General features: G+C 46.2%; 1 protein-coding gene across 2 annotated transcripts; it reads right to left on the bottom strand.

The window, feature by feature from the left end:
* Window positions 1-1,837: 1,837 nt before the first annotated feature.
* BCL2L14 (BCL2 like 14) lies at window positions 1,838-22,902 on the bottom strand. Of its 2 annotated transcripts, XM_053662162.1 has the most exons (7): window positions 22,723-22,902; window positions 21,817-22,029; window positions 16,825-17,270; window positions 12,028-12,192; window positions 9,972-10,042; window positions 6,797-7,063; window positions 1,838-3,197 (listed from the first exon to the last, which is right to left on the bottom strand). In XM_053662162.1, exons 3-7 carry the CDS (start codon window positions 17,261-17,263, stop codon window positions 3,159-3,161), a joined length of 981 nt encoding a protein of 326 aa, XP_053518137.1. In that variant the 5' UTR covers window positions 17,264-17,270; window positions 21,817-22,029; window positions 22,723-22,902; the 3' UTR covers window positions 1,838-3,158. The 2 variants fall into 2 exon arrangements, with proteins under 2 accessions (XP_053518137.1, XP_037020706.2); XM_037164811.2 differs by lacking the exon at window positions 21,817-22,029.
* Window positions 22,903-27,836: the final 4,934 nt, after the last annotated feature.

Genomic DNA, 27,836 nt, shown 5'->3' with positions numbered 1-27,836 from the left:
ATGTACCTTTTTCTCTGGTTATGCTCTCAAGATTTTTTTTAAATCACTGGTTTTGAGCAATTTATGATATTCCTTACTGTAGTTTTCTATGTTTTTTTATAGTTGACATTCATTGAGTTTCTTGTTACCATGGGCTTATAGTTTTTATCAGACTTGGAAATATTTCACTGCAGTTACACACAGATTGGCCAATAGAAGTTATCCCAAAGTTCACTATTGCTTTGCTTTTTTCTCCCCAGTCTTATTTCTGTTTTATTTTGAATCAATTGCTTTGTCTTCGAATGTACTTATCTGTTCTCCTACATACTGTAGTCTGTTAATTCAGTCCAGTCTGTTTTTCATCTCAGAGTTACAAATTCCTTTAGAAGTTTTAAATCAATTTATAATTTCTATGTGGACTCAAGGGTCAGTCTTTCCTGTGGCTTGCTGAGTGAATGGAGCACAATGATAATAGTTTTAAAGTCCTTGTCTAGTAATTCTATCAGCTGTATCATTTCCAGGGTGGCTTTCCTTGATTCTTTTCCTGGTTTTTCTATTGGTTTCATTTTCCTGCTTCTTTTTATACCTTGTCATTTTTCAGTTGGATGCCAGATATTGTCAGTGTTACCTTGTTGAGTATTGGATACTTTTGTGATCTTGTGAAGATTCATGAGCTTTGCTCTGGAACACAACTCCGTTGTTGATCCTTTGGTTTTTGCTCTTCATCTTTATTGGGCAGAACCAGAACTATGTTTAGTCTCAGGCTAATTTTTTCCCATTTGGGAGGCAAAATTCTTCTGAGTATTTTACCTATAGCAGTGCCAGTTTTGAGGTTTTTCCATCCTGGACGGTGGAGATAGGCACAAGTCCCAACCCTGTGTGTGTTTCAGAACGTGTTCCCTTAATATCTTCAGGTGTTCTTTTTTAAAGCCTTGGATAACATCTTCATGTGCATGTATGGTTCAGTATTCATCTGAACGCTTGAGGGGACCGATCTGCAGATCTCTGAAGCTTTGTGTGCCATTCCTTCTCTCCTTTATTTTCCCTGCAAACTTTAGCTGCCTTGGCCTTCCTGGACTCCCAGGGTCTGTCTTCTGTATTCAGGGAAACTGCTGAGCCCTGCATGGGTTCCCCTCCTTCCAGCACAGCCTGAACACTCTTTACCTGCAGTCTTGTAGGGCAAGCATAGGGCTCGCTTTGTTTCTCATCTCTCAGGACCAGTTCTTCATTACCTGATGCATAACATCTAGAAAAATGTTCTTTCAAACATTTTGCCTGGTTTTTTTTTTCAGTTATTTTAAACAGATTAAATTCAGTTACTGTTATGTTATCTTGGATGGAAGCTGCAGATGATAGTGAAACACTTAAAAAGCTTGTTAAAAACCACACACACCTTGGGCCATACTCCAGTCTCACTGATTTAGGTTACAGCAGAAAGGTTAAGGTATGATTCTGCGATTGTGCCCTGAAAATATGCCAGGCATTAGGTATACAAAGTAAAATTAGGCATTATACTTGTTTACGAAGAGTTTGCAATCCAGTGTGAAAGACTTGTTCTTATGGTACAAATGTATTGAGTATAATGTCCACATACATGGTGCTATGTAGCATCCTTATGAAGAAAAGCATCCAAATGTAGCCCCATGGCTGAGAGAGGGTTTTGCCAAATGATGGCTGAGAGAGGGTTATGAATGGTTTCTTGTGGAAATGGAGTGATTTTGGAAAGATGGGCTAGAGTTGGTTGGATTAGAGGAAACTAGAAAGAGGACCAGCAGGCAGAGACACTGCAAATGGAGAACGTGCTGTTATGAAGCCTCTGGATTACAAGATCACACTTGTAGTACATAACACACTTGGGGACCTGCAAACAGTTTGACATGTTGGATCGCAGTGGGAGAATAGGTGGCCTCCAGTGTCTCCATCTGCAAAAGGAGACCCCTTTAGTCCTCACATTTCTGCTTTCAATGTGGGGAGGGAAGTAAGACAATACTCAGTCCGTTGAGATGGGTTGGGTAGTGAAGCATGTGGTACTAGGTCCATGTTTCTCTTGAAGTTGAAAGTATATCTGAATAACCCATTCATTTATGTGTCCATCAAAGGTTTTTTTGAACACCTATTCTATGTCAGACTGCATGTTGGGTGCTAGAGACCCAGAAATTTGTAAGACCCTGTAATTTGAAAGCATTTTTAAACATTGCTGTATGTCTTAAATACTCACTGTGAAATACCTCATTCTGAACAGTATTGATTTCAGAAAAACAATCAGCGACTGCTTCGAGAGGAGTGCAAACCTTCAGCTCCACTCAGAACAGCACATGCCAGTGGACGTAAGCACACACTGACTTCGCACCCAGACCAAGCACTGTTCTGAGTGCTTTCTATAAATTAACGCACTGGATCCTGACAGGAATTGCAGTATGATTGCTTACTTTAACCACAAGATACTCTTATGATACCTTTTCATACCAACTACTAATCATTACCTCCCACAAAAAAATAACAAAGAAATCCCCAAAGACCTTGAGAGGCAGAGACGAGGTCACTGCAAGTTGAGGGCAGTAGGAGTCACTGTTTTCTGCCAAATGAAAGGTTCTCAGACTGCCAGGGAATCCTAGAGAAGTGAGTCAAGAGGGCAGATGTGGCCATGCTTCCCCGAAGTAGCAGACGTGGCCGTCATCTCCCGTCTCTCTGAACTGTGTCTACTAACATACACAGCAGCGGCTTCCTAAAGGGAGGCTCCAGAGAGCATCAGTAGGCCATCCTACCTGCAGTTTAAAAAATAAATAGTACTAGAAACCAGAGAGTAGGCACACGAGCAATTTATCATTTCGCCCTCAGGAGGTCGGTGAGTATCTGTCACACTTTTCCTACGGTGGCCGACAGAGGCAAGACGATGGTTTCTGATCCGAACCTTTGAGAGGAACAGTCTTTCTAGATCTCCTCACACACTCAGTGGGGGGCCTGAAAAACACGGATGGGAAGGCCATGTGACTGCAGTCTACGAGCTAGACACGACCAAGGCCTCTCCTGGTGCCTCTGGGTTCAGGGGGTGACGGTTTTGACACTGCAGTGCTCCGTCTGCCTTGCACGAGTTTATTTTCTCCTGGAGTCTCTGCTGACAGCGATGTACCCAGGACCACAGTTGGCTGATGAGCATTCCAGATTACACATCTGATGTTTCAGTCAATTTCTTCATGTGATACCCCAAGTACTTTTTCCTAGAGGGGAAAAAGAGAAATTAGATTCTTAAAATTCCAAGTTGGATTCACTGTTGAAGTGAAAACATATGCCTGTTAACTCTGCTCTCTTATCCCAGGCACAACCCGGGGCCCAGAGACTATATTAGGGATGGGGGGAGGGTTTGGAAAGGTGACCAGCATCCTTGGTATGCCTGCAAGGAAAACGCCAGCTCAGGACTTGGGTTACACATCCAGGGCTAACAGGCTAAGTGGGAAAAGGCTTAGATGCTGTATTTAAAATTCAAAAGAATTTTGAATAAGGAAAGGTCGGTGGCTTTCCTCTCCTTTATAAGCCTCTTTTCAGGGTGCTGTAGAATGGGAGTGGCTACAGGAGGTCAGGGCGACTGGGTGAACAGTGAGGAAAAAGGGCCAAAGAGTAAATTAAAATCCCGCGTTAGCTTGTTTAGCATGCCTTATAAACAGAGTGGCTATTCATTTGCTTGGTCGATTCATTATTCTACAAGTATTGGCTGAACCTCTGTGATATATATAGAAGTAGTGGGAGCTATTAGAGATATAAAAAGAGGCATAAAAATGTGCAGTTCTGCCCTTACAGATTTGCAGCTTGGTTGGGAAGATTAGATGTGCTCGTACGGAATACTGAGAAACTGGGGAATGAACCCTGAGCCCCCGGAAAGCCTAGGAATCATTTTCTTCCTTCCGCACCACTGCAAGGGCGTCCCAGAGAGGCCCTGGAATGCCTGCAGCCAATGGGAGTCCCTGGAGGCCTGCCCCCCGGGGAGCGCCACCGTTTTTTTCCCTGTTCGGGAACCCGGCACAGGTCTCAGCCCACAAGTCCTCTGTCCTGCCGTGACTCCTACAGACTCATAGATACAGTTTTAAATCAACATTCTTATTTTTTACAACTCTTTTTCTATCACTTTGGAAAATTAGTCCTTTCTCTTCTTTTTCTCCCTTTCCTAATTTCCAGCTTCACACTCCAAATAAAACTAAATTACAGCCAAGCATTGAAATCAGGATTTTTGATGGCCCAGAAAGCAAGCTAATAAATTTGGAATGGAAACTGCAAGCGATAAAGAACTAGTGCCATCAAATTCTAAAGCCTTTGAAAATTCCCTTTATTATTTCTACTGAAGAGTCCACCTATTTTTCTCTAGTTAGAAACTAGCATACAAATTTTTAAAAAAGAAGTAAATAAAAACATTTGTATTTCCCCCCTTTCTGTTGCCTGACTGGAATTAGAACCACTGTTTTCATAACAGATTTATTGAAATATGCCATAAAATTAATTCTTTAAAGTATATAACTCACTGGCTTCTGGAATGTTTATAATTTGTGCCTCTGTCTGATTTTTAGAACAGTCTCATCACAAAAAGAAACTCCAACTCTTTAGCAGTCACTCCCCAGTCCCTCCCCTGAAAGCCCTGGGAAGCCGCTAATCTGTCTCTGAATCCGCCTGTTCTGCACATTTTATATAAATGAAATCATACAATGGATGGCCTTTTTGTCTGACTGTTTTCACTTAGGATAATGTTTTCGAGGTTCATTTGTCTGTCAATACTTCATTCCTTTTTGCGGCTGAATAATATTCCATTGTATGAATATGCCACATTTGGTTTCTGTAGTCATTATTCACTATTGATGAACATTTGTGTTCTTTCCACTTTGGGGCTTATGAATAATGAATGCCGCTATGAACATTCATGTACAAGTCTTTATGTGAACATTTGTTCCCAATTTTCTTGGGTACATACCAAAGAGTGGAATTGGTAATTCTATGTTGCACATTTTGGGGAACTGCCAAATTGTCTTCCAAAGGGGCTGGACCATTTTAGCATCCAACCAGCAATGTGTGAGGGTTCAAATTTCTCCTGTCCTCACCGACACTCATCTTTTTTTATTTTAGCCGCGCTACTGGGTGTGAAATGGTATCTCGTTGTGGTTTTGATTTGCATTTCCCCGATGTTAAAATGAAGATGCCAGGCAAGCATCTTTGCATGTGCTTGTTGGCCATTTGTACATCTTCTTTGGAGAACTGTCCATTCAAATCCATTGCCCGTTTGAAAAACTGGGTTATTTGTTTTTGAGTTTTAAGAATTCATTACATATTCTAAATATAAGTATACAACTTCCAAATATTTTCCCCATTATATGAGTTGTGTTTTTACTTTTTTGTGATGTCCCCAGAAATAGAAAAGTTTTTAATTTTCATTAATAGTCCAGTTTATTTTTTTCTTTTCTTGCTTGTGCTTTTGGCGTGGAACCACCATTGTTTACAGGACACGTTTGGCATTTCAGTCACATTAATTAACTAAGCGGACGTTTGAGAACTGGCCTGGGAACCCAATTGATACTTATAATCTCTATGGAAAAATATCTTTACAGGACCAACAACGATGGTGACTTCCTGTATGTAGGCACAGTGCAAACAGGAAGTGTTGTGGGAGGGTCAGAGGCTGGGGATGATCATGAGCTGGGTGGTTGGGATAGGCTCTGGGACAGAAGGGGGACTCGAAGGGGTCCTTGCAGGAAGGACAGCTAAAGCTGAAATCTTGCCCAGGAATCTGTCCTCTTAGCATGAGTTGAGGCCACCTACATTTAAAATACTTAACAGCCTTAGTTGTTCAGCCACTGAAGGGCTGTCATACCCAGCGCAGGAAATAGGAAAACATCAGAAGACAGGGTAGCTTAACAGGCCTTCGCTGAAGACCCTGGTGGGCACTCTGGGCCCTGAGGCAAGATCAGCTGTACTGTCTCCCTGGTTGCCGAGAGACGAAGGCTGGCTTGGATGCCCCAGGGTCATGCTGGCCATGTTTCAAAGAGACTTAACCCTGCTGCTGGCCCGGGAACATTCCGGTAGGAAGGGGACTAATGAGGTGGGGCAAAGGCCTATCCTCTGAGATTTAAAGCTCTGGGGCAAAGCATTTGACAAGGCTGACCCTAGGAGGCCATTTGAACATAACAGTTCAAGGACAATCTCAAGGAATGGGGATAAAGGAGGAGGGAAGGGCTGAGGCTGAAACATGGGGGGGAAGATATCCCTTTTGTTTGATAGCAGGTCATTTAAAACAGATGAAAATTTAACTGTTTGCTTTTTAGTTTGTATCAAAACGTCCCTGTCAAAATTCTGGGTCAAAGCCCCAATGACAAAAATGTCATCGTCACCCTGAAGCCCTGCATGAGGATTATCCCCACAGCCTGTAAGCATCTGAGGGTGCGAGGAAGGGTCTGCCTCCCCTGACTCACTGCCCTTTGCCTGCTGCCTGCAGAATTTGTGAACACAGACATTATATCTACCTAAATGTCTCATCTCTCATCATGTCCTCATTTCCAGTCCTGACCATTCCCTGCCCCCTGACACATGTAGCCCATGCACCCTTTGGGAGCTCAGTAAATATTTATTGATGATGAAGATAATCACTAAAAATATGTTCCCATCAGTGGGATATATCTCTTGCCACTCAAGCATCCGAAACCCATGAGAACTGCTTCATGGATGTGTTCCATGGATGTGTTCCCTTTACTAAAAATAAAACGAAACAAAAATAAACCCTCACACGTTCCATCCGATCTACTCTGAGATCGGGGTGATTCGTTTTTTGATAACATGCACTTACCCATCCACCATGCTGCTGGATCCAAGGTGAAAAGTGCTCTTTCAGGTACTTGGTTCCAAAGCCCAGCACCTTGTTCATGGGGTGGTTGTCAATGGCGGTGAGCTTGGCCGTGACGTCTATTGCCAGAGCAACCTTGAAGCCCTGAGCTTTGACCTCTGATTCTCCTCTGGTATCTATACCCCTGAGGAACTGGTCTGTGATGGTCTTGAAAATGGGGTAGGACAGGCCGCCCGGGAAGCTGTTCATCAAGGTCTTGTCCTTCTTCAGCTGCGTACAAGACGATAAGCATTCAGTAGTGCGACTTGGCCCGGTAGGGCAGACTACCTAGCTCGACGGTGGGCCACTAAACACCCAGTGGGAAACTCTGCATTCCGGTCTCAACCATGGCACAATGCGCTGCAGAACCAGACCAGGCACGGGCCCGCCTGTGACTTCACTTCACTGGGGCAAATCAGTGATTGGCCTGAACAGCTCATTCACTCCACATTCATGGAATGTTTCCTGAGCACCTGCAGTGCAGGGCCTATGGATGATTAAGACCCAGGTCCTCACTCAGGGGCGCACAGTCTAGTGACGATGACAATGCAGTGCCAAGGGCTTTGCTCCGGGTCATGTCAGGGGCTGACTCCAGAGCTTGGAAATCACCATGTCGGCTCAACCCCCTGCTCCGCCTCTTCCTTGCTGTGCAATCTGGGGAGAAAATGACCTATCCTCTCACCTCCGGTTGTGTCCTCTCTAATCCAGGATGATGACAGTAACTGTACTACGGGGTGACTGAGCAAAGCACTAGGCACAGTGCCCCACGTGAAGACGTGCTTGTGAAATGTTAGTAATTTTTCCGGGTGCTGTGAGAGCCAGGGCGTCAGGGAGGACGCCCTGAGACGCATGAGTTCACTAAAAAAAAAAAAAAAAGACCCTAATCCACTGATTCCTTTCCATGGCTCCGCTCATCCTGTTCTACCTCCCCCTAGTATCTCTCTGCTCTACCTGCTTTGGACTTCCATATCTTTAACAAAAAAGTCAGTATCGTTTCTGTTTCTTTTGAAAAACTCAGGGCTTGAGTCCTAAGGCAGACATCACCCTCACTTACAGCCATCCTTGCAATGTCTATTAATATGATGGTTGTCACGTGAAAACAGAAATGATGCCTTAGCAGGGACCAAATGTTTATCTGAACATCCTCTAGCTCTGTGCTTGAGGAATGATAAGATGAGCAGGTTTTCAGCAAATATCGTTTATAACAGGCATATCCTGGGGATGAGTCAGAGGCTGCAGAAGGAGTTTGGGGAGCAGTATCCTTTGTCTGAGCCCAGCCCGCCCCCAGCCTGCAGGAGGCACTTGGGCCCATCTGAATTATAAAGCTGAAGCAGGAACGACCAGCGTCCTCCACATCAAGGATGGACTCCTCGTAATCAGCGACTCAGCTGAAGCAGCTAAACTCAAAGCCTCAGGGGGCAGCTGGAAGCCTGGACTCTGCCAAATGGTAAAGAAATGCAACACCAGAAAGGAACATCCCCCACAGAGCATCCGGGCCCTCCCCCTGCCCCTTTCTGGCCCCTGCTGGCTTCGGCGCATCACTTGGGAAGAGGTACAGGTGGGGGATGAGGCTGCGGGTGCAGGCACTGCAGCTGGGGCCGGGCCCTTCTCCCTTGTCACTGTCCCACTCTGGGGGCAGCTCACACCCACAGTGCACAAGTCAGGCTTTTTACGTGCTCCTGCCCGAGTTCTCTACTGGGGAACCACATAAAAGGAAGAACCGCCATGTGCTGTAAATAAATAATGCAAAACACCACCCAAATCATCAAGAGAGTGTAATAGACAAAGTGAGGTTTTTTCCCATGTAGTAATTTGTGGGGTGAGAAAGAAAGCATCTCTCTTCATAACCAGAGGGCTTGCCTTCCTCCCTGACCTACATCAAGTCAGCGCTAAGGGAGGCTGCCGGGAGAGCCAGAAGCTTCAACCCTTAAAGAACCCTAGAGGACATCTCCTGGATCCGTCCCAGCTCAGGTCCCCAACTGCTGCTTTGGTTACTGGCATCTACTTGAACTTCTTCTAGGGACAGGAAGGTCAGCCTTGGCTCTGGAAGGCAGCCACCACGCCTGGAGAGGTCATTCTTAAAATGGGGAGAAATCAGTTGCCCCGCAACTGCTGTTCATTGATGTTAGCTCTGCAGGGACACCAGGGCGTCCTTGGATCATGTACCATGTTCTCCTGTCTGCTTCCTCTGCACCCCTGTCCACCTTAACTTGTGGCCCCGAAGTTCACACCCCACCCCTTCTCTGTAGTCTCAGATCCCTGACTGCGTCTCATTCTGTGCCATGTCTCATGCCTATCAGCACCCTGGCCACCAGCCTGTGACAAAGGCATCTAGACAGCAGCCACAGAGCACGCAGTGACTAGGTGGTCGGTGCTGTCCCCGCTTCTGCAGCCCCCTGGGCCTGACTTCTTCCCCGCTGGATCTTGGCCAAACCAGGAAATGGGTCCCCAGGCCAGCCCCTGATTGACAGACCGTGGAGACCCCTCGGCAGCCTGTGGGTGACAGACAGGGAGGGGTTGTTGTTCAGAAGCCCTTCTGAGTAGAGCGGGGAGCGGCTCAGCAACCCTGTAGCTGCAGGCGCCTGTCACATGTTTCTAATTGGAATGACGGGTCTCAACTTCTAAATGGCAGGAAATCCAATGTTCCAAGTAACACTAACTGGCCTGCCCAGCCAGATTGCTGAGAGAGACTCGAGCGGAGAGCCGTCCAGCCATGGGGGGGGGGGGGGGGTGGATTTCAGACAGGGTTGCAGCCTGGAGCAGCTGCGGGGTGCAGCTCTCCAGGCTGTGGGGCCAGCGCAAGAGTCTGAACTTCCCTGAGGATCAGTTACATGGGGAACTAGACTCAGGATTCTATTCAGCAAATTGTAATTTATTGGTGTCTTTTCTTACAATAACAAAGTTACTTTTTTCGCTTCCAAAAATTCCAAGGAGGCTCCAGAAGGTTTACTTATGTTTTCCAGAGTGATTCATTTTTGAGATGCAGCCAGCATGAAGAATTTTGACTCCAAGTGAAATAAAATTTAGGACTAAGTGGAAATCAGAACTTCGAAAGGGAATACAGGCTGGAGTGCAATCTGGGCTCGTGCACCAGTGCACGGGCACAGAGAGGACCGGGCTGGTTCTAGGAGCACCCTACCTCCATCTCCATCTGATCCCCCGAGTATTTCAGCAGCTCGACGATTCGGGCTATTATCTGGTCTTCTGCATCTGTCGGGAAAATCCCAGTTATGCTTTCTTTCAAGAAAAAAAAAAAATCTTAAATTTCCCCAGTGACAATGCTTAGCTTGGTTAGGGATTGAGGAAGACGAGGGCTTGGTAATTTTTAGCAAGTTAAATCTCATCTCCTCTTTGCCAGTTTTAGGCACAAACCATCACCGATGCCCTCTCCTTTCTGTTCTCCTCGCTCCCAGTTCTCAGGTGAAATTCATCACTCTGTTCACTGTCACGATGTGGCTGGTGAAGACATTAGTTCTACCACAGAGGATCCTGCCTCTGAAGATGTTTAGGGGAAAGTTCTCTCTCTGCTCCTCGGGCTTCTCCTGAAGGGGACGTGTACATCCCCTATTTGATTACATTCCCCCTGGGTGTCAGCTGCTGGCAGGGGAGAGACAGGTTTCGTGGTACCCATCTAAGAGGGGTGTAGTCTCCTGGGCCTGCATTTGGAGAATGAAACTCATTTCTAACCTCACCTTATTTTCCTGCTGCTGTTGTCTTTTCACACTATTTTTCAAATTTGATTTATTTTACTACACCAAAATGTATACTTTGAATGCTGTGTCTTTACAATAATATGGTGGGGTAAAAATAAATAGAATGAATAAGTTCTCCCACCCCAAAGGCTAAAATGCCGGATGGACAGAGAGGTGGTGACGGCTGGTGTCTGGTGCGTTTGTCAGAATGGGGGAGGTGCAGTAATAGATTTTTCTCGTCTCAAATGTGCTAACGATGGCATGTGAGGAGAACGGTCGTTGCTGTAGTGCAGAATCCACAGAGAAAAGCCCGTGACTGAGAGAATGGAATTTGTTACTTATGGCACGATCTGCGAAGTCCTAGAGTCCTCGGCTTGGTTCCAGATAAAAGGGAAAGAGAGGCCAAGAAATTAATCTAGGACGTCAGGTCCCAAGGAGGTCAAGTGAAGGGCAAGGTAAGTGGGAAGTCTGAGATTCAAGTCACCTGGGAGAAGAAAGAATGTGTGTCTCCATCCCCTGAGTGTATTTTTATCTCATGCTGCTGCTTCTCTCAGGGAAAGTTGTAACACTGGCCCAAATTTTCCATGTGCACAGAGGACACGGGCCTTAACTGGAGCTTGGTATTGCTTTACATCACCCAGACACACACGAGACAGCCATAAAGCGAATACGCTTTGTTCTTGGCCAACTAAGAGGTGTCTTCCCCTCCAGCTCCTCACTCTAAGCCCTGCTGATAGACTGCGGCCCCAACGCTACGGCACAGGGTGGACAAACTCACCACCCCACCGCCGAGGCCGGGAGACACCTTTGCCTTGCACTTCGCTGTGCTGCAGACCCAGGCCCCAGCTCTGTCCCTCATCCTCCACTGGAGTGTGGACACCGGCAGCCAGGAGAGAGGGCTGTCATCAGTGAGGGAGTATAGGGCTGAATTTCCCGCTCGGTCCTGCTCCTCTCAACTCTAGAAGTTCTGCAAGTCGGATGGAATCGACAGTCCCAGCTATTGCTACAGTTTTGGTGACAACTGACCCAGCCTAATCACTACTTCTCAGCTCTGCTTTGTGTTCTGCCCCAGACACAGTGTCTGACACCTTCCTGCTTTTCCACAGGAGTCCAAGGCAATGTTATAAATCTCTGGGCTGCTGCTGGATCTGGACCCTCTGCACTCCCATGAGCGAACTGGTCTGTGGCCATTGCTAACACGATCAAATCTAATACTGCATTTCCCCCTGTGGACAAAGTTGATTGCATGCTCTGTACTTCCTCCTCTCCCTCACTAGACTTTTCTTTGGACTTAGCAGTGAGCCTGGCATGTTGCTTCAATCTCCTGGCTCACTCCTCTTGGCTTGGGCTGGCCTCTCAGGCTGAAGGTCGGTGCCTCCAGCATGTTGCTGTCCTGCCCTTGGTCCAGTCGCAGAGCGCTGGGCTGAACCAGTATGAAATGCCTGCACACCTCTCTGTGCCGGGAAAACACGGCCCAACACAAACACTCCGAGGGAAGGTTACCTTTTTTAGCACTTTCGGTCCCAGACTGGAAGGTTAGGGGGGCCTGTGGTCCCAAACTCCTCTTGGACTTGAAGTTTCCTCCCTGGATGTGCTCTTCTGGAGGTGGCCAGGAATAAACAATTTCAGCAACTCGGTTGGCAATGGAAGCGACTTTGGGGTCCACAGCTGAAATAAGACAGAATGGTGCTGAGAGGTTCTCCTTCCCAGAAGAACTTGGCCGAGCTCGTTGGTATGCACAGTTGCCCTAAATGAAAGACCAGCCTCGAGCGAGAGGAAACCGCCTGGGAGCGCGTGTGCAAGGCAGGCCACTCCACAGAAAGTGCTGGCAGTCGCCTGGCAGAGACCGAGATGGGGGAGGGGTACACAGGGAAAGGATCACCACCTTGAAATACTTGTCCTGCACCCTCTTTTTGATGTCTTTGCAAAACTGGGGCCCCCTTCCCCCTTTGCAAGGGAAAAAACACAAACGGGTGTACTTAGTTCTTCACTTGAGGAAATGCTCATTATGCTTTTATTTTTTTTTTTGGACATCCTTTATATTTTGGAAAGCTGGTCTTTATGTACATAGGAGGGCATTCAATAGTTTGTCAAGCCCATGGGGGTTGGTCACTGAGGAAAGATAAATATGCCTGCTCTCTGGTCATATTCATTACTCAAGTCCATTATCAAATAAACACTGAACTCTCCTCTCCTCTCTCTTCTAGGTCTACTGGGAAACATCTAATTAATGCTGATAGGAAGCAAGGACACATACAGTGCAGCCCATGACCTTCAAGAATCTATAATCCGGGAAAAGAGCGTGCCATGTATTTGCACATATAACTAGAGAATAAAGCGTTGGAGACCTGAAGGTTTCAATGACATTGACCTCCTGAATGTCATAGTCCATGAAAGACAAGTCAGCTTTGCCCCTGGTGGGGAAGGAAGTCAGGGGGAGGTGTGGGCAGTTGGTATTGCTCAGTTGTTCAGGAGTGAAATATTGAAATGTTCGCTGTTAAGTCATTACTAAATTCTTAACTTTTAGAAGCTTGCACAGCTTTGTCTGTGATGCTAGATGAAGCAATCCCACCATGGGATGTTTGAGAAACGATATTGTTTAATTCACAGGCTTGAAGTAACAGAGTGGGAGTCTGGCTGGAAGGTCGGAGTGCCTGGGAAGTCCCTGGGCTTTACGAATCAGGATGGGGCAAGGCAACGCCTGCGGCCCAGGAGGAATTGTGTCACAGAAAGAGCAGGCTGACATCCCGTGGAGCTGCCTAGGTGACATCTGACCCTCTCCCCCGGATTCCTCCAGAGCATGAGGGCACTGGGGCTCTCGCTTCGCTGCCTGGGCGTACGCACTGAACGTCCACAAAGACAGATGCTCTGTCTAAAATGCCTTCTTTTTAAAAAAGGCATAATGGCTCCTTTAAAAAGTCATTTTTCATGTTCCATTCACAGGGTTCAAACCCAGATGAGTGAATTAGAGAGTGAAGAATGGACAGTCAAGGACAGGAGGGTCAGTGCATTCCTTCCCATGTTAACAACCAAACCAAATACTCTTTCTGCTTTTCAAGCACCTTATTGCAGCCCAACCAGCCTCCTCTAGAACCCCGGTCACCCACAGCCATTGGCGAGGAAATGGCAAAAGGCTAGATCCCAAAGACAAGGGAAACCTTCCTTAGCAGTGTCCACAGGACACAGGAGAGAGAAAAGCTCATGTCTGCCACCTCTGTAAACGTGTGCAGCCTGTCCGGGATGGTCTGTGCGTGGTTTTCCCACCAGAAGCCACACTGTGCCCCTCTCACACCCAAAGAAGGCAGATGAAGATCCCAAAGGCTGTCCCCCCACCTTCCCTCCTCGTCCCTCCTCCATGTGGCAGGGCAATCACAAGACCCCTGGCAGGTACAGAAGGATGCAGGATGACTTACCTGGGTACAGTATATTGATCTCTGTGAATTGGGGGCATGGAGTTGGGGGTGAAGATGAACTGTGTGGGAGAAAAACCATAAGCAAATACATTTTGACTCAGATGAACTAACTCTAGTTAAGATTCCCGTTTTGAATACCTTAATTTTAAACACTCAGGAAAGAAAAGATTCCATTCTTGTCTGAGTAGGCTCCACCTGATAGGCAAGGGGAATTTGGAGCGGGTGGGGAGAGAACAGTGAGGCTGCCCATTCTTTGGAGCCTATTTTGGGGGGTCATCATGGGGCTAAACTGAGCAAGGTTGGGAAGGTACCACTGAGCCTTTGGCCTGAGGCATTTGTTTTAAAGAGAAGGGGCAGAGAGTTTGGGAGAGACTTCCATGTGGTTGAGAATGCTATTTTCCACTCAGTGTCCATTTTCCTCTTTTTCTATAACAGATTCTTGAAATGTCAGAGGCAGGAACGGATGCAGCTGAAAAACTACATTTCCCAGACTCCTTTGCAGTTAAGAATGGCCAATGAGATGTAACAAGAAGTTGGGTGCAGTTTCAAGAAAGCTTTCTAAAAGGGAGCTGAATTGTTTAGAAAGAAGACACCTGTTTGTCCTTCCTTTGCTTCTTCTTTCTGCAGGAAAGGTAGACATGGTGGCTGGACTCCCAGCAGACACTTTGGAATGGAAGGTCACTTTGAGGTTGGAGGCCACTAGCGAAGGGATGGCAGAATAAGAATCCCTAATGAGTGTCTGGAACTACCGTATCAGACCTGGGCTGCTGAGCTTGGGTCTTCTGCTGTGGGAAAGAAAAAATCACCGCTAGGTTCTCGCAGCCTGCGGAGGCCTGCTGGGAACAGGACTTCCATCATGACAGACAGACCTGTCTGGAGGCTGTGGTCCAAGGCCAGTGTTTGCCGGCTGAGCGCAGGGTCTCCAGAACCAGAGGGAGCACACAGCCCTTCTTCAAATTGAAGGTGCTTGTGCTCCAGATGACAATGGATGCCATCTAGGCGAGAGACGAGCTGCTGTGCACAAAGCAAACAGCAGCACAGCGACTCCCAGCGGCAAAACGAGCAAAACCCGAGCCATCAGGGCAAAGGCGATTTGCGCGCCTGGAAACAGCGGCGCGGCTCACGCCGAATTCCCAAACGACCTTCCTGCCGCGGCCTTCGGACACGGGATGCCGGCAGTGCTGCACCCGTCCAGGATTTAAACTTATGGAAAAGTACATAAACAAAAGTGAATTTGTAAAAACAAAACAACACCACACGTAGTTGCTGAGATTAATCTTAACTGCAACACGTCGCATGTAGTGAGTCACAGCTGTGGAGAAATAAAAGATCCATGCGTGAAAGACCCGGGGTTGGTAGTCACTGAAATGGGTTTTGACGTGCGTTTTTCTACACCATAAGGCCTCTCAGTACTAGACCTTGGCCTGGGGACAGCGCCGCACAGTTCTCAATTAAGCCCAGTGTCTGAGTCCTGGCAATGGCAGCCCAGCTACATTGCGATCTTTAGTTAGAAGAACTCAGGTAACAGCAGCTGCTGAGCTGTGAGTTGCATGTGGCAAACGAGAAACGGAACTCGAGGCTCTCTTGGATCACACCCAACATAAAACCAACAAATGACCCACACAATTAGCTACACAAGAAAGCGAGTGGAAAGAAAAAGGTGAGAAGAGAGGGTAAGTGTATAAAAATGTTTATAGCTAAGCCTACGGAGGAGGTAAGTAACTATGTCTACTTTTTAGAGATATCTATGTATGTATATAGAGATCTTGGAATTTTAGGAAATAAAAAAAGGTCAAATGACGCTGCTGTAGTTTGGAAAGGCAGAATGTTACTTAAGAAAGCCAGAAGATTAAAGTTTGTAAAATCTTCTGTCTCCTGGCAAAGACCGAAGAACAGGCCCGGCAGAAAAGCCTATGTAGATGCCTTCAGACTGTGGTTTGCTCCGGAGCTCAGGGCCACCCACGTCCTGGGGAAGGAGCTCGCTGTAACCCCGGGGGTGGGGCGGAGGAGGGGGGCGAGGACATGCCCGGGGAATCTGACCCTCACTTCTGTTCTCAAACTCTATGTCTGGCAGGAAATGGAAGCCTCCTTGACCACAGTGACTGACCTAAAGCTGTCCTTTTGTGAGCTGATTGTCCAAGTAAGCCAGGCAGGGCAGGAGATTTAAACCTTGAGACATTACCGCCACCTGTTGACTAATTATAGGAAAGTTAAACAGTCCAATCAGCCCAGCAGGAGGGGTGTTTGCTTTTAAATGCCGGGCCTCCAGCAATAGAGGTGATAGAAGAGGCAGCTTATGCCAACGTTTGTGGTTGAAAGGCAGCTCTCTGTGATGAAGTCTTTTATGAAACTATTTTATTCAATAGTGTATTTTGCCCTGCTGAGGGAAATTTTGTCTAAACCCTTCTCGATTGTTTTTTTTTAGGGTGGTTTCGACTTTGAAAGGTATTTTTATATATAGCTACCTGATCTTTTCATCTCTCCCGCGAGGCAGGGAGGATGAGATGCCCGAGCATACAGACAGAAGCACAGGGGCCCAGAGAGGCAGGCTGGCTTCGGCCGAGCCGCGGTCCAGAGCACTTTCCTTCATGCTGGTCTCTGGCACAGAGGTCGAAGAATCTGGACCGCAGCTTGGGCTTATTCATCGACCGTGGAGCCAGAAAACCAGTCCCATCACCTTTCACTGCCATCCTCTTTCTTTCTGCTCAGTCTTGAGAAAAGTAGGGCCATTACTACTGATAGTAGCTTGGGAAACTGAGGCACAATGGATGCCCTGCCTAAGGCCACATTACCAGCCGGGAGGAGAGGAACTACCACGCACACAAAGAAGGGAAAGATTTGGTTACTGGAGGGAAAAGAAGTCCCCCACCACCACCACCAAGCCTACCTTCGGCCTGTAAGCCCTCTTCCACCTTAGAAGACGACCTGGCCCCTTGCTGAACGATGCAGCCCCCCTGAAACTCCGCCTGCCTTCGACTCTTGGCCTGGGTCTCTGTGGTCGAGCTCTGTGAACCTGCCTCTGCCTCTGCCCCTTCGAAGAGTGTTCTCCAAGAGGACTTTTTCTTGGCAAGGTTTATGGGCTTCTCGCTAGATTGGGAACTTCTGCAAGGCCATGACACCTGTGTCCATGACTCGTTTGCTGTCCAACTCCCCAGTACTTTCTGGGACAAACTTCTTGTTCTCAGCAGCTTTGGTGAGGAGACAGCGGCCATGGTCTTGAAGACATGCTGTTTGGCGTAGTGCTCCAGGATCTGGAATTCTATGCTCTTTGTATCGTCCTCCTCCAGGGGGATCTCCTCCAGGTCGCACGCGCTGGGGGTGCACATGGTGAGCCTGCAACAACAAAGGGCATACACGTGTCCTCTACCTGCGGGCCACCTGCTCTTTGTAGGTCAGGAGAGACAGGGGAGACTCAGTGCACATGCATGGAGCACCTTTTCTATTGGTTCTGGGAGGGGAGGGGAGTCGGAAAAGTCAGGCTCCTTTTTGCAAGTTCAGTCTTATAGAGACGAGGAGAGACACATGTGTGTAGTTAACTCCGAAGAGTGAGCTAGGACAGGAGCAGGGGATGCAGGGAGCCGGCAGGGGTGGGGGAAGATGGGCGGGAATAGACAGCTGCAAACAGAGGGTGAGCGAACGCCCCTTGAACAACAGAAAGGGTTTAGGCGGGTGGGTGGATGTTGGGGCTAAGAACAGGACGGGCAGAGGAGAGACTGTGGGTGGATCCGCGGTGTGTGTGAGGAGTGGTGAGAGAACCTTCTGCCGTAAGCACGCCCTTCATAACCGGTTAGCTGGGGCTTGGGAATGTGGAGGGGCAATAAACCAAGTGGTCGTTGGGGCCAGGGTATGGGAATCTCTGAATGTGGGGCTGAAAGGAGCCCAAGACTGTGGAGGGCAGTTAAAGGTCTTCTTGGGAGGGGGCGAGGTGAGGGCCAGCTCAGGAGAGAGAAGTGTCTGGTGCGTGAGGCCCCTCCTGCCTTCTCTTCCTTCTTTATTCACCCTCTACTTTTAGTTTGTATAGATTTGCTCCTATTTCTTGCCATGTTTGGTATTTCGTGTAAGATTTCATCAGAAAAATCATGGTTTTTTGAGTGATAGGATCACAGACATGATTTAGGAAGATGGACACAAGAAAAAAATGACCGGGACAGAGGAAGGGTTTCATCTCATTTTCATATGAACAACCAGACAGATATAATAAACTGATTCTGTTCAATCGCAGCTTTCATGAAATAATCCCTTTTCTGTTAATTCTTTCTTTCTGTTAATAGTCTACTTTGCTTTCTTCTGTTGTATGTTAAAGGGCTACGTTTTCCTTTTTGTTCCATGTGCCCGGATCTACCAACTCTCACTCGATTAAAGTTTCACAGTGGATGTATTGAACAATAGCTTAAGCTCCTCCGACTAACAGTCCCGAGTTCAAGTCCTGGTCATGGCATTGACTGGTTGTGTGACCTGGGCAGGGTGCTTCACCTCTCTGAACCCCAGTTTCCGACAGGTTAGTTGAAAACAACAGGGGTGTGGTGAGGGTACAAGCCAATGCATGAGACGTCCCAATACAGAAACTGGCTCAGAAATGGTGGTTATTACATTTTTCTAGTACGCCTGTCGTCCTGGGCTCTCTGACTCTGTCCTGGAGGTGGTTCTTAATCATATTCTCTTCTTCCCTTACTGGTCCCACTTTAAGACCGTCTTTGGGCACGTAAGCTGGTGTGATAACCAATCAATAGGAGCCCTCCTTTTTCCCCACTGCACCTTCTCATACAAGGTCGGAGGACTAGAGAAATGGGCAGTGACTGCAGACGGGGTTTGGGGCAGTGTGACGTGGTTTGGATAAAGTGGACGGGGTGCCTGGGGGCTCAGGGTCCGGGCTGGCTCAGCGTCTGACTTGCAAAGTCCTTGGGCAGGTCACAAAATCCCCTTGGTCCTGGACGTCCAGTCTCTAACTTTTCTCTCTGACTCTGCTATCAGGAGGGAATGGAATAGCTGTCCTGCAGGCCAGCAGGAAGCTTTCTGTCTCCCTGTGTCCTCTTCTTCTTCGTCTGAAAGAGCCCCACCTGGGATGATATGCGAGCTGTTCGTCTGAGGAACTGCTCCTTGGCCAGGCCCTGGGAGAGCTGGGACTTGGTTTCTGTTTGTAAGCTGCAACTCACATTATCTAACTGGCTGACCGTGTAGGAAGATGACATGACAAACCATGAAAGCCCTTGCACACTATGACGCAGTGACGTGTGTTGGTTCGCACAGAGCAGTGGTTAACATGCCGGTCTCTCGATCCAGATAACCTTGCTCAGTACCTGGGTCTTCTGTTCACTGCTTGTGTGAATTGGGTACATGTCTTAATTTATCTGTGCCTCCATTTTTCCACCAGTGGACTGGGGATAAAAAGTCCTCCTTCATCAAGTTGGGATGTGGATAAAAAGGATTAGCACATACAAAGCACTTCAAATTGTGCATGGTAGATGAGAAATGCTCAACCAAGATTGGCATCATTATTCATTAAAATGATATTATTTTAATAGATTGCCTTTTTGTAAGTAAATTTTAGTATGTTTATAAAAGCAAGCTCATTAAATGCAGCAATTAAGCAAACTAACTAATGACATGCAAATACTAGGTTTAACACCAAATCAACACTCTTCTTATAGTTTCCTCTGCTTCTACATGTGTATTGTGTGTTTATAAATACGTGTATTGCATGTATATAAATATGTCTATTGCAAAATGTAAAGACTGGACGTGGCTGGCTTTCTTAGCACCTAGTGCAATGCCTGACACATGGTAATTTCTCCATAAATATCTGATAAATGAATGAAAAACAATTATAAGGCTGTTGGATAAAATATGGGCCATCCCATCAAATTTCAGGCACCACATAATTTTTAGGATAATTATGTCCCTAAAGACATGATTGATCAGATGCTCCTTGGCTTATGATGGGTTACGTCCAGATAAATCCATGGCAACTTGAAAATATCACTAGTCAAAAGTGCATTGAATGCATCCAACCTGCCGAACATCATAGCTTAGCCTAACTTGTGCACGCTAGGAACACTTACATCGGCCTATAGGTGGGCAAAATCATCTGACACAAAGCCTGTTTTATACTGAAGTGTCCACTAACTCATGTCATTTATCATGCGTATTACTTTTGCATCATGGTAAAGTTGAAAAACCGCAAGTAAACAATCATTAATTTGGGAAACCATCTGTATTTAAAATAAGTATTTGTTATTTATCTGAGATACAAAGCTAACTGGGCATCTTGTATTTTTATGCAAATCTGGCAACCTTATGAGTGAAAGATGTTGCTTAGAACTACTGAGACCTCAGGTAAGCGTGAGCAAAGACAGTGGGCCAAGGGTGAAGACTGAGCAACCTGGGAAAAGCATGAGAATGAGCCCGAGAGGATGAAGCAAGAGCGAGCCGTGTGGTCAGAACTCTGGGCAGTGACTTGGCTGGAAAGCGGCTGAGCCCAGGCAAGAGCCCAGAACTGGAATGTGTCAGGAGAGGATCTATGAGGTTTTTAATTTGAAGCTTCCTTTTGAATTCGGCTGCTCAGGATATGGTAGGCAAGAAGTACATTTGGAGGCTACAGGAACTATGTACTGCGTAGAAGTCAAGCCATAAGACTGCACTTCTGAAGACACCTCTACGTAAGTTAAAAACAAAACAAAACAAAAACCCATACCTTTCTCATGCAGTGTGAGGAGTACTGGAAGGTCACGTGTGTGTGTGTGTTGTGCGTGGCATTGTTGGAGAGACAAAGGGTCCATCTTATTTAAGAAATAAGTTTTGCTAAATGCTGAGTCAGAAGCAACATCAGAAAATGGGGGAAAGCCACTGAGGTCAAGGACTACACAGTCCTTCCATTTGTGACAGAAATTTTTGTTGTGTTATAGGCTAGAGAGGAAGGAAGGAAGCACCGGCCCAAGCGACAGGCCAAGTTAAGGATGAGAAGCAGAGAACAGAGCAGTGCTCAGGCAGCGACCCCCGTGAACGGGGGCACACCTCCGGGGGGTGGGGCGGAGCGGGGTGAGCGCTGTGGCCAGGCCTGGGAAGCACTTGGTTAAAAGAGGGTGCGTGGAGACATAAACGTGCCGGTTAAGACACTTTAAATGCCTTTAACAAGTGCAAATTGTTAAGGAAGAGGTATGTTAAACGAACAGCTAAGTCTTACTTTAAAGCAGCGGTGACTTAGGTTATCACACATTGGATCCTTTCTGCTCTCAGCTACTCCAGTTGAAAGTGAAAGTCCAACTTCTGGGTTTTGGAAACCCACAGCATAAATTTCAACCCAATGTTAATGGAAACAAAGTCCAGGGTGGGGCCCCCTGTGCTCAGAGAGGGGAGGGAAGAGCGAGATCCGCAGAAGACCTGTGAGACTTGTTCTAATTCCATGAATAACTCACTACCCTATATTTACATACTCTCTCCTTATCTATCTAGCAAACTGCACAAACCTACTCCCTAGAACAAGGTTACATAGTTTCTTTTGTTGGCCTCCTTTCCCACCCCAGAGTCCTCAGTGTCTCCCCCTGCAGAGAAGGTGCCCCTGGGTGGACACTGGGTGTACAGCTGGGGAGCCCAAAGCTGCAGGGGACTCGCCTGAACCTCTGCTACTGCCAGACACACTGGGAATGCTTCTAGCTCTGGATTTGTTTGTTGTGGTTAGATTTCACTCCCCTGTGGGAGGTAAAGGATGTGTGAATGGAGGAGGCAGGCTCCCAGGATCAGTGAAGCTACAGGTTAAGCTGGACAGAACTTGGCATCAGCTGGTCCCAGGGGTGAGGGGTGTGGAGGCCCCTAGGGCAACAGGTTCAGCAAAAGAGCTGACTTTCACTGTTCTGGACACAGCTGAGGCCCAAGTGTCACTTACTGGCATAGACACTCATCTGTAAGGAGGGCTCCTAGCCCAGTGAGCTGAACCTGGTCTGGTTGCCTTGAGCCTCCCCTTGAGCACCACCCTGTGCCCTCGATGCCCTTCAGAAACTGTCTGCCTTTCTCCTTCCGTCTCCAAATGTCCAGCCTTTGAGAGTCTTCCTTTCTCCTCCCCTGGGTGTCAAGTGTGAGGATGACATGTTCTCTAATCCTAAGGGTGAAATGAGGCACGTGGTAAAACACCTTAACTTTGTACAATGGAAGCTAAATTGACAGAGCCATAGGTTATATTAATCAAGCAAAAGGACTCAGCTCTGATGGTAGGAGAGAGAGGCCCGTGTGCCAGAGAGGAGGGAGCTTTCTAGAGGGAAGGGAGAGGGATTGCTCATGTTATCTTGGCCTGGATTTCAAGGAAGTCCCTAGGGAGTCTGCCAGGACTAGATTTTGTGCCCAAGTTCCCACAAGCTGCTAGGGACCCAGGGCTCCAGCCCAGGATTCCTGTCCGCAGCCCCATCCCTGTTCTAGGGAGGAGGAAGTCCCCATCTCCAGGGCCACTGAACAGCCGTCCTGCCATCACCTATCTTGTCATACTCTCAATGAGAGAGAAGGGCGTGGTGTTAAACATGATTCAGCCACTTACACAGTCTTAACTGAACTATCCCCAGCCTTCTGTAGCAAAGGAGAAGTGAAAGAGAAAACTAAATATCTTCTTTCTCTTTCCTGGAATCCCAATAGATTCTTAGCTGTCACTTTGCATTCTGAGACTTACATGATAAGAACAGTTTAAAAGACTCAGTAAGCGTCTCCCCTAATTACATTGCCTCATTAGTGAAGCCAGGACTGAAGACCCAACTGTGTCCTTCTGGGAAGGCTGAGAATGAAGACTGGTGCCTCCTGGGGTTACCTGGTCTTGAAGCTGTCAGTGGTTTCTCCTGCTTCCGGCAGGTGGCAGGAAGGGTGTTTCTATATCTGAATCTCTCCCCAGGAAATTTAAGAGGAAACTTTCACCAAGTCTTCTTGGCTTCTCATTTGGGGAGGTTCATGTGGTCCAAGACTTCATCTGGTGCTGCCTCTTCAGCCTGAGGACTAAGGTTGAAGTGAGGCTTGGGGGAGGAGCGTCACTTCCCCTTTAAGCCCTGCCCCCTCCACCCACCTCCCCTCCCGCCCACGTTTCATCCAAGGAGTGGCTGACCTTCACTCCGGTAATTTCATTCTAAAAGGACTTCTGCATCTTTTCTTTTCTAGTTGGCAAACCCTGTTTTTTTTTTCATTTTTCTTTTTACTTTTAATATATTTTATTGATTATGCTGTTCCTGCATAATCTCTGCTCTGCATTCCCTGCCCCCCTTAGTTCATGTCCATGGGTCATACATATAAGTTCTTTGGCTTCTCCTTTTCCTATACTATTCTTGACCTCCATCTGTCTATTTTGTACCTACCATTTATGCTTCTTATTCCCTGTACCTTCCCCTAATGCCCCCATTTTCTCCATTCCTCCCTTCCCCCTTCCTGCTGATTACCCTCCCTGTGATCTCCATTTCTCTGGTTCTGTTCTTATTCTAGTTGTTTGCTTAATATGTTCTTGTTTTTGTTTTTTTGGGTTTAGTTGTTGATAGTTGTGAGTTTGTTATAATTTTACTGTTCATATTTTTATCTTCTTTTTTTTTAGATAAGACTCTTTAACATTTCATATAATAAGGACTTGGTGATGATGAACTCCTTTAACTTGACCTTATCTGAGAAGCACTTTATCTGCCCTTTCATTCTAAATGACAGCTTTGCTGGATAGAATAACCTTGGATGTAGGTCCATGCCTTTCATTACTTTGAATCCTTCTTTCCAGTGCCTTCTTGCCTGTAAGGTTTCTTTTGAGAAATCAGCTGGTAGTCTTATGGGAAGTCCTTTGTACTGTTTCCTTTCTCTAGCTGCTTCTAAGATTCTCTTCTTATCTTTAATCTTGGGTAATACAATTATGATGTGCTTTGGTGTGTGCTTCCTTGGATCCAACTTCTTTGAAAGTCTCTGAGCTTCCTGGATTTCCTGGAAGTCTATTTTCTTTGCCAGATTGGGGAAGTTCTCCTTTATTATGTTTTCAATTTTTTGCTCTTCCTCTTCTCCTTCTGGCACCCCTATGATTTGGATGTTGGAACATTTAAAGTTGTCCTGGAGGTTCCTAAGCCTCTCTTAGTTGTTTTGTTGTTTTGGGGTTTGTTTTTTTTTGAATTCTTATTTCTTGATTCTGTTCTGGTTAAATGTTTTTTCTTCCTTCTGGTCCAAACCATTGATTTGAATCCCGGTTTCCTTCTCGTCACTCTTGGTGCCCTGTACATTTTCCTTTATTTCACTTTTTATAGCCTTCAGTTTTTCCTTTATTTTGCAACCATATTCAATCATTTCTGTGAGCATCTTGATTACCAGTGTTTTGAACTGTGCACCTGATAGGTTGGCTATCTCTTCATCGCTTAGTTGTATTTTTTTCTGGAGCTTTTGATCTGGAGCTTTTCATTTGGGCCATTTTTTTTTTTTTTTTGGTCTCGGAGCACCTGTTCTATAGTAAGGGGTGGCGCCTTAGATGTTCACCAGGGTGGGACAACTCATGTGGCTGCACTGTGACACTGTATGTGGGGGAGGGGTCCAAGAGGGAAGAGTGCTGTTTGCTCAGCTCTCTGACAGCCTTCAGTCACTTCCTCCGATACCCACAAGCAAATTGGATCCTTCTGGTTCTGATTCCCAGGTGGGTGGGTTTGTGTACATTCAAGGACTCTGTGGGTCTCTCCAGTGAACTCTCCTGTGAGGCTGGGAGTTTCTCCCACTGCTGCAACCCCTACAGATTTTTTTCAGATGGAGATTTTGAGGCTTTATTTCCCTGTGCTGGAACCCAGGGCTGCGCCATCTGTCTGGCTCCTCAGTTGTTCTTCCCAGTTTATCTGCTCGCAAATATGGGACCACTGTCTGCCAGACACTACCTTGCTGCACATGTTCTCTGTCCCAGCTGCCCATCTCCACCCCTCCTACCCATGTGAATGTTTCTTTAACTCCTTGGTTGTCGGTCTTCCATACAGTTTGATTTTCTGACAGTTCTGATTGTTTTTTGTTTTCAAATGTGTTGTTGTCCTTCTTTGGGTTGTGCGAGGAGGCACAGTGTGTCTACCTACACCTCCATCTTGGCTCGAAGTCCGAACCCTGGTTTTTTTAGATTGAACTTTTTATTATCAAGGTCACTGCCCTTCAGGACAATTCTATGGGTGTTTTCCTGATAGTTTATTTCATTTTTTTAACTTTCTTTTTAGTTCATCTGTTGAGCAAATGTTTCCTGGCTAACATGTGACAGATCTTGCACAAATGCTTAGTCTGAACTACACTGGAGGCGGGCGTTATTCCCACTTTGTAAATGAGCAAACCAAGGCTCAGAGAGGTAAAGTATCTTGCTAATGGGTCTTTGAGCTGCAATGTAAAACCTTGGTTTCTTTGGCTTCATGCTATATCATGTCACCTCTCCTATGAAAACCAAAGGTCACGTTCAAAGGGAACCACAGGAACATCTTTAAAACTTGAATCCAGCCCTAACCACAGTAAAATTCACAAAAACTCATCTAGAGATCATATGTCATAAATTTAGGGATGGAATTCCCTGTGTGTATGAAAGAAGAAACACTTAAATATGATTTTACACTCTACCCAAACTCTTAACGGAATTAGACATGTATGGCCATGCTCTTGTGATCCTGAAACTGTGCGTGCTGGCCGACTGACCTGCGCAAATGGAGGAAGTGTGGACAGTGAAGTGAGAGAGAAATCATGACTCATTTCATACAAGTGTGGGAAGAACTGATGGTTTAAATACTCGGCAAAGAGACCAGCAATGAGTGGTTGTGGGAAAGTCAGTTCAAAGTGAGTTTTAACCAGCAAACTTGTAGTTATTGCAATAACGTGCACCAGTCTGGTCACCTTAAAGGGTATTAGCAAAAAATTAAGAGTGTTTTTCTTAATTTAAAAATCAGTCTTTTGGGAGAAGATGAGATATAGTCACCTGAAATAATTCAAGGGTCAACGAATGCGCGTAATCAGTACATAAGTCACATAGTACGGACTGGAGTTGCTATTGGAGTTCAGAGGTACGTAACTGAGTGGTCCTGGGCGCAGGTACCATTTAGAATCCCACCAGGCCTTGGCGGGGTGCGGATGAACCCAGGAAGGTGCAGCCAGCACAAGCAGGTAGATTCACCGAGGGCAGAGAATGTCCATTAATCATTTGACTTCTCATCTCGCACACCCAACAAGCTGGCACGTGTTAGAGACAGGACCCAAGACATGTTACGTATTAAAAAGCAAAACCAACCCCACTTTTCTCCTGATTCTAAAACTTATTCATAACAGTGTTGAAAACTCGCAAAACATAAAAGAATATAAAATAAGGACCACTGTAATCCAGTCTATCAGGGATAAATATTGTTAAAATTTTGGTATATTTCTTTTCTTCTGTGACGATACAGTGAACCGCCTTTCAGGCATCTGCCCTTTCCCTTCACGCTACTGAGAAGAAGACCTGCAGCCAGGTGGACAAACTGACCCCTCGTGAGATCCAAATGGACGAGAGGGAGACTTGCCTACCCAAGCCTGACCAATTCAATTCTATATGCCAGAGACTTGGAATTGCGTTATAGAGAATCTAGCCAGCCTCTGCTGTGTATTTCAACTGGAAGGTCATGTTTAGGTTCCATGCAGCAGAGAAGAAAGAGCTGGTGGGCAGAGAAAGAAATGGAGGAATGAGAATTGGAGAGCACGGGTCCTGGGGGCAGGAGAGAGTACTGCCCTGCTTCCTGGGAGCTCCCGCTCGCCACCCGGAGTCCAGGAGTGACCTTGCTTGTTTTTTTTTTTTTTTTTTTTTGCTTAAGCTGATTTGAGTGTTTCTTTCAACTAGATGAATCCCTCAATAAATGCGATGTCCATGGTTTTCTATATTTAAAATGTTATCATAGTTTTGTGACTTGCTTTTTCCAGTTAACATCTATCATAAAGAGATCTCCATACCAACAAATATATTTTGTAAATTGAATTTCTAATGGCTGCATAAGTCCAGTGAATGGAAGCGATTATTCCACCAGGCAACTTTTTTTTTAATGTTTTGTTTGCTTTCAAGTGCTCACTATTACACATAATGTTGCCGAGTACAATTTTGTAACCTTTGCTCATATTTGTATTGTTTCCTGAGGAATTATTCCCAGGAGTTAAATTACTGAGTACAGATTAGTTAAAATTGTTATACTGATTATCAACCTGCCTTAATTTTGGATTCTGGAATTTATTTAAATTATTACTAGGAACATGTCTTGGGAAAATCCTTAAGTGTTTGCATGTATGGATAAAAAGCTCTTCTTCAGGAAAACTTGGGTTTTGTTGTCCATCACTATAAGTGAGTAGCCAAGTAAAACTCAAAAGGCCAGGTGGGCAGATTTTAGAATGGGTGCCACGTTACTTTGGGGATGTGACTCTCATTCTTATACCAATCTCCATGGTGAAACCCGACGAAATGGCATCAGAGATGAAATGAAGCCAGGAAAGGTTGTGACTAGTTCAATGCAACATTTGAGGAAAGGAGCCAAGGAGAACCACAGATTGCTACAGAGTATACCTGGGATGGTTCTGAGGACGCGATCCCAAACATGCCGTTTTGGCATGAAGAATATTTTCAGCTGAAGGCAATTAAGAAGCACACGCAAGAACAACTCTCTTATTTCTGTCTCTCTCAGAAAGGGAAGGAGGATTCTTAACTACTAGAGACAGCCCTAGACTTTTGTTATCCTAGAGCTGACACCAGAGGAATCGGCGCAGCAGACCTTACCGACTCAGCCCGGGCCCGGGACCTGTCTCCTCCGTATGTTTACCTGCCCACCGTTTGTCACCCCTGAAGCCCAAAGCCCTGTCCTTTGTCCTGTCACTTCTCTACAAATTTATTGTTATTCCCCACCCCCAGCTTTACTGAGGTATCACTGACAAATAAAATTGTAATATATTTAA

This window comes from Artibeus jamaicensis, unplaced genomic scaffold (assembly GCF_021234435.1).
Source record: "Artibeus jamaicensis isolate MK-2021 breed Jamaican fruit bat unplaced genomic scaffold, CSHL_Jam_final contig_233, whole genome shotgun sequence".
NCBI classification, from domain to species: Eukaryota; Metazoa; Chordata; class Mammalia; order Chiroptera; family Phyllostomidae; genus Artibeus; species Artibeus jamaicensis.
The sequence above is the reverse complement of the archived record's forward strand: the minus strand, read 5'-3'. Positions and strand labels throughout refer to the sequence as shown.

Bases quoted from the DNA above. Each gene is read 5' to 3' on its own strand.
- BCL2L14 (XM_053662162.1), bottom strand. From the start codon at position 17,263: ATGTGCACCCCCAGCGCGTGCGACCTGGAGGAGATCCCCCTGGAGGAG. The intron at 12,193-16,824 runs GTAGGCTTGGTG...GTCTTATTTCAG, and splicing joins AGAGGGCTTACAGGCCGAAG to CTGTGGACCCCAAAGTCGCT. The intron at 3,198-6,796 runs GTAAGTGCATGT...TTTCCCCTCTAG, and splicing joins TCCAGCAGCATGGTGGATGG to GAAAAAGTACTTGGGGTATC.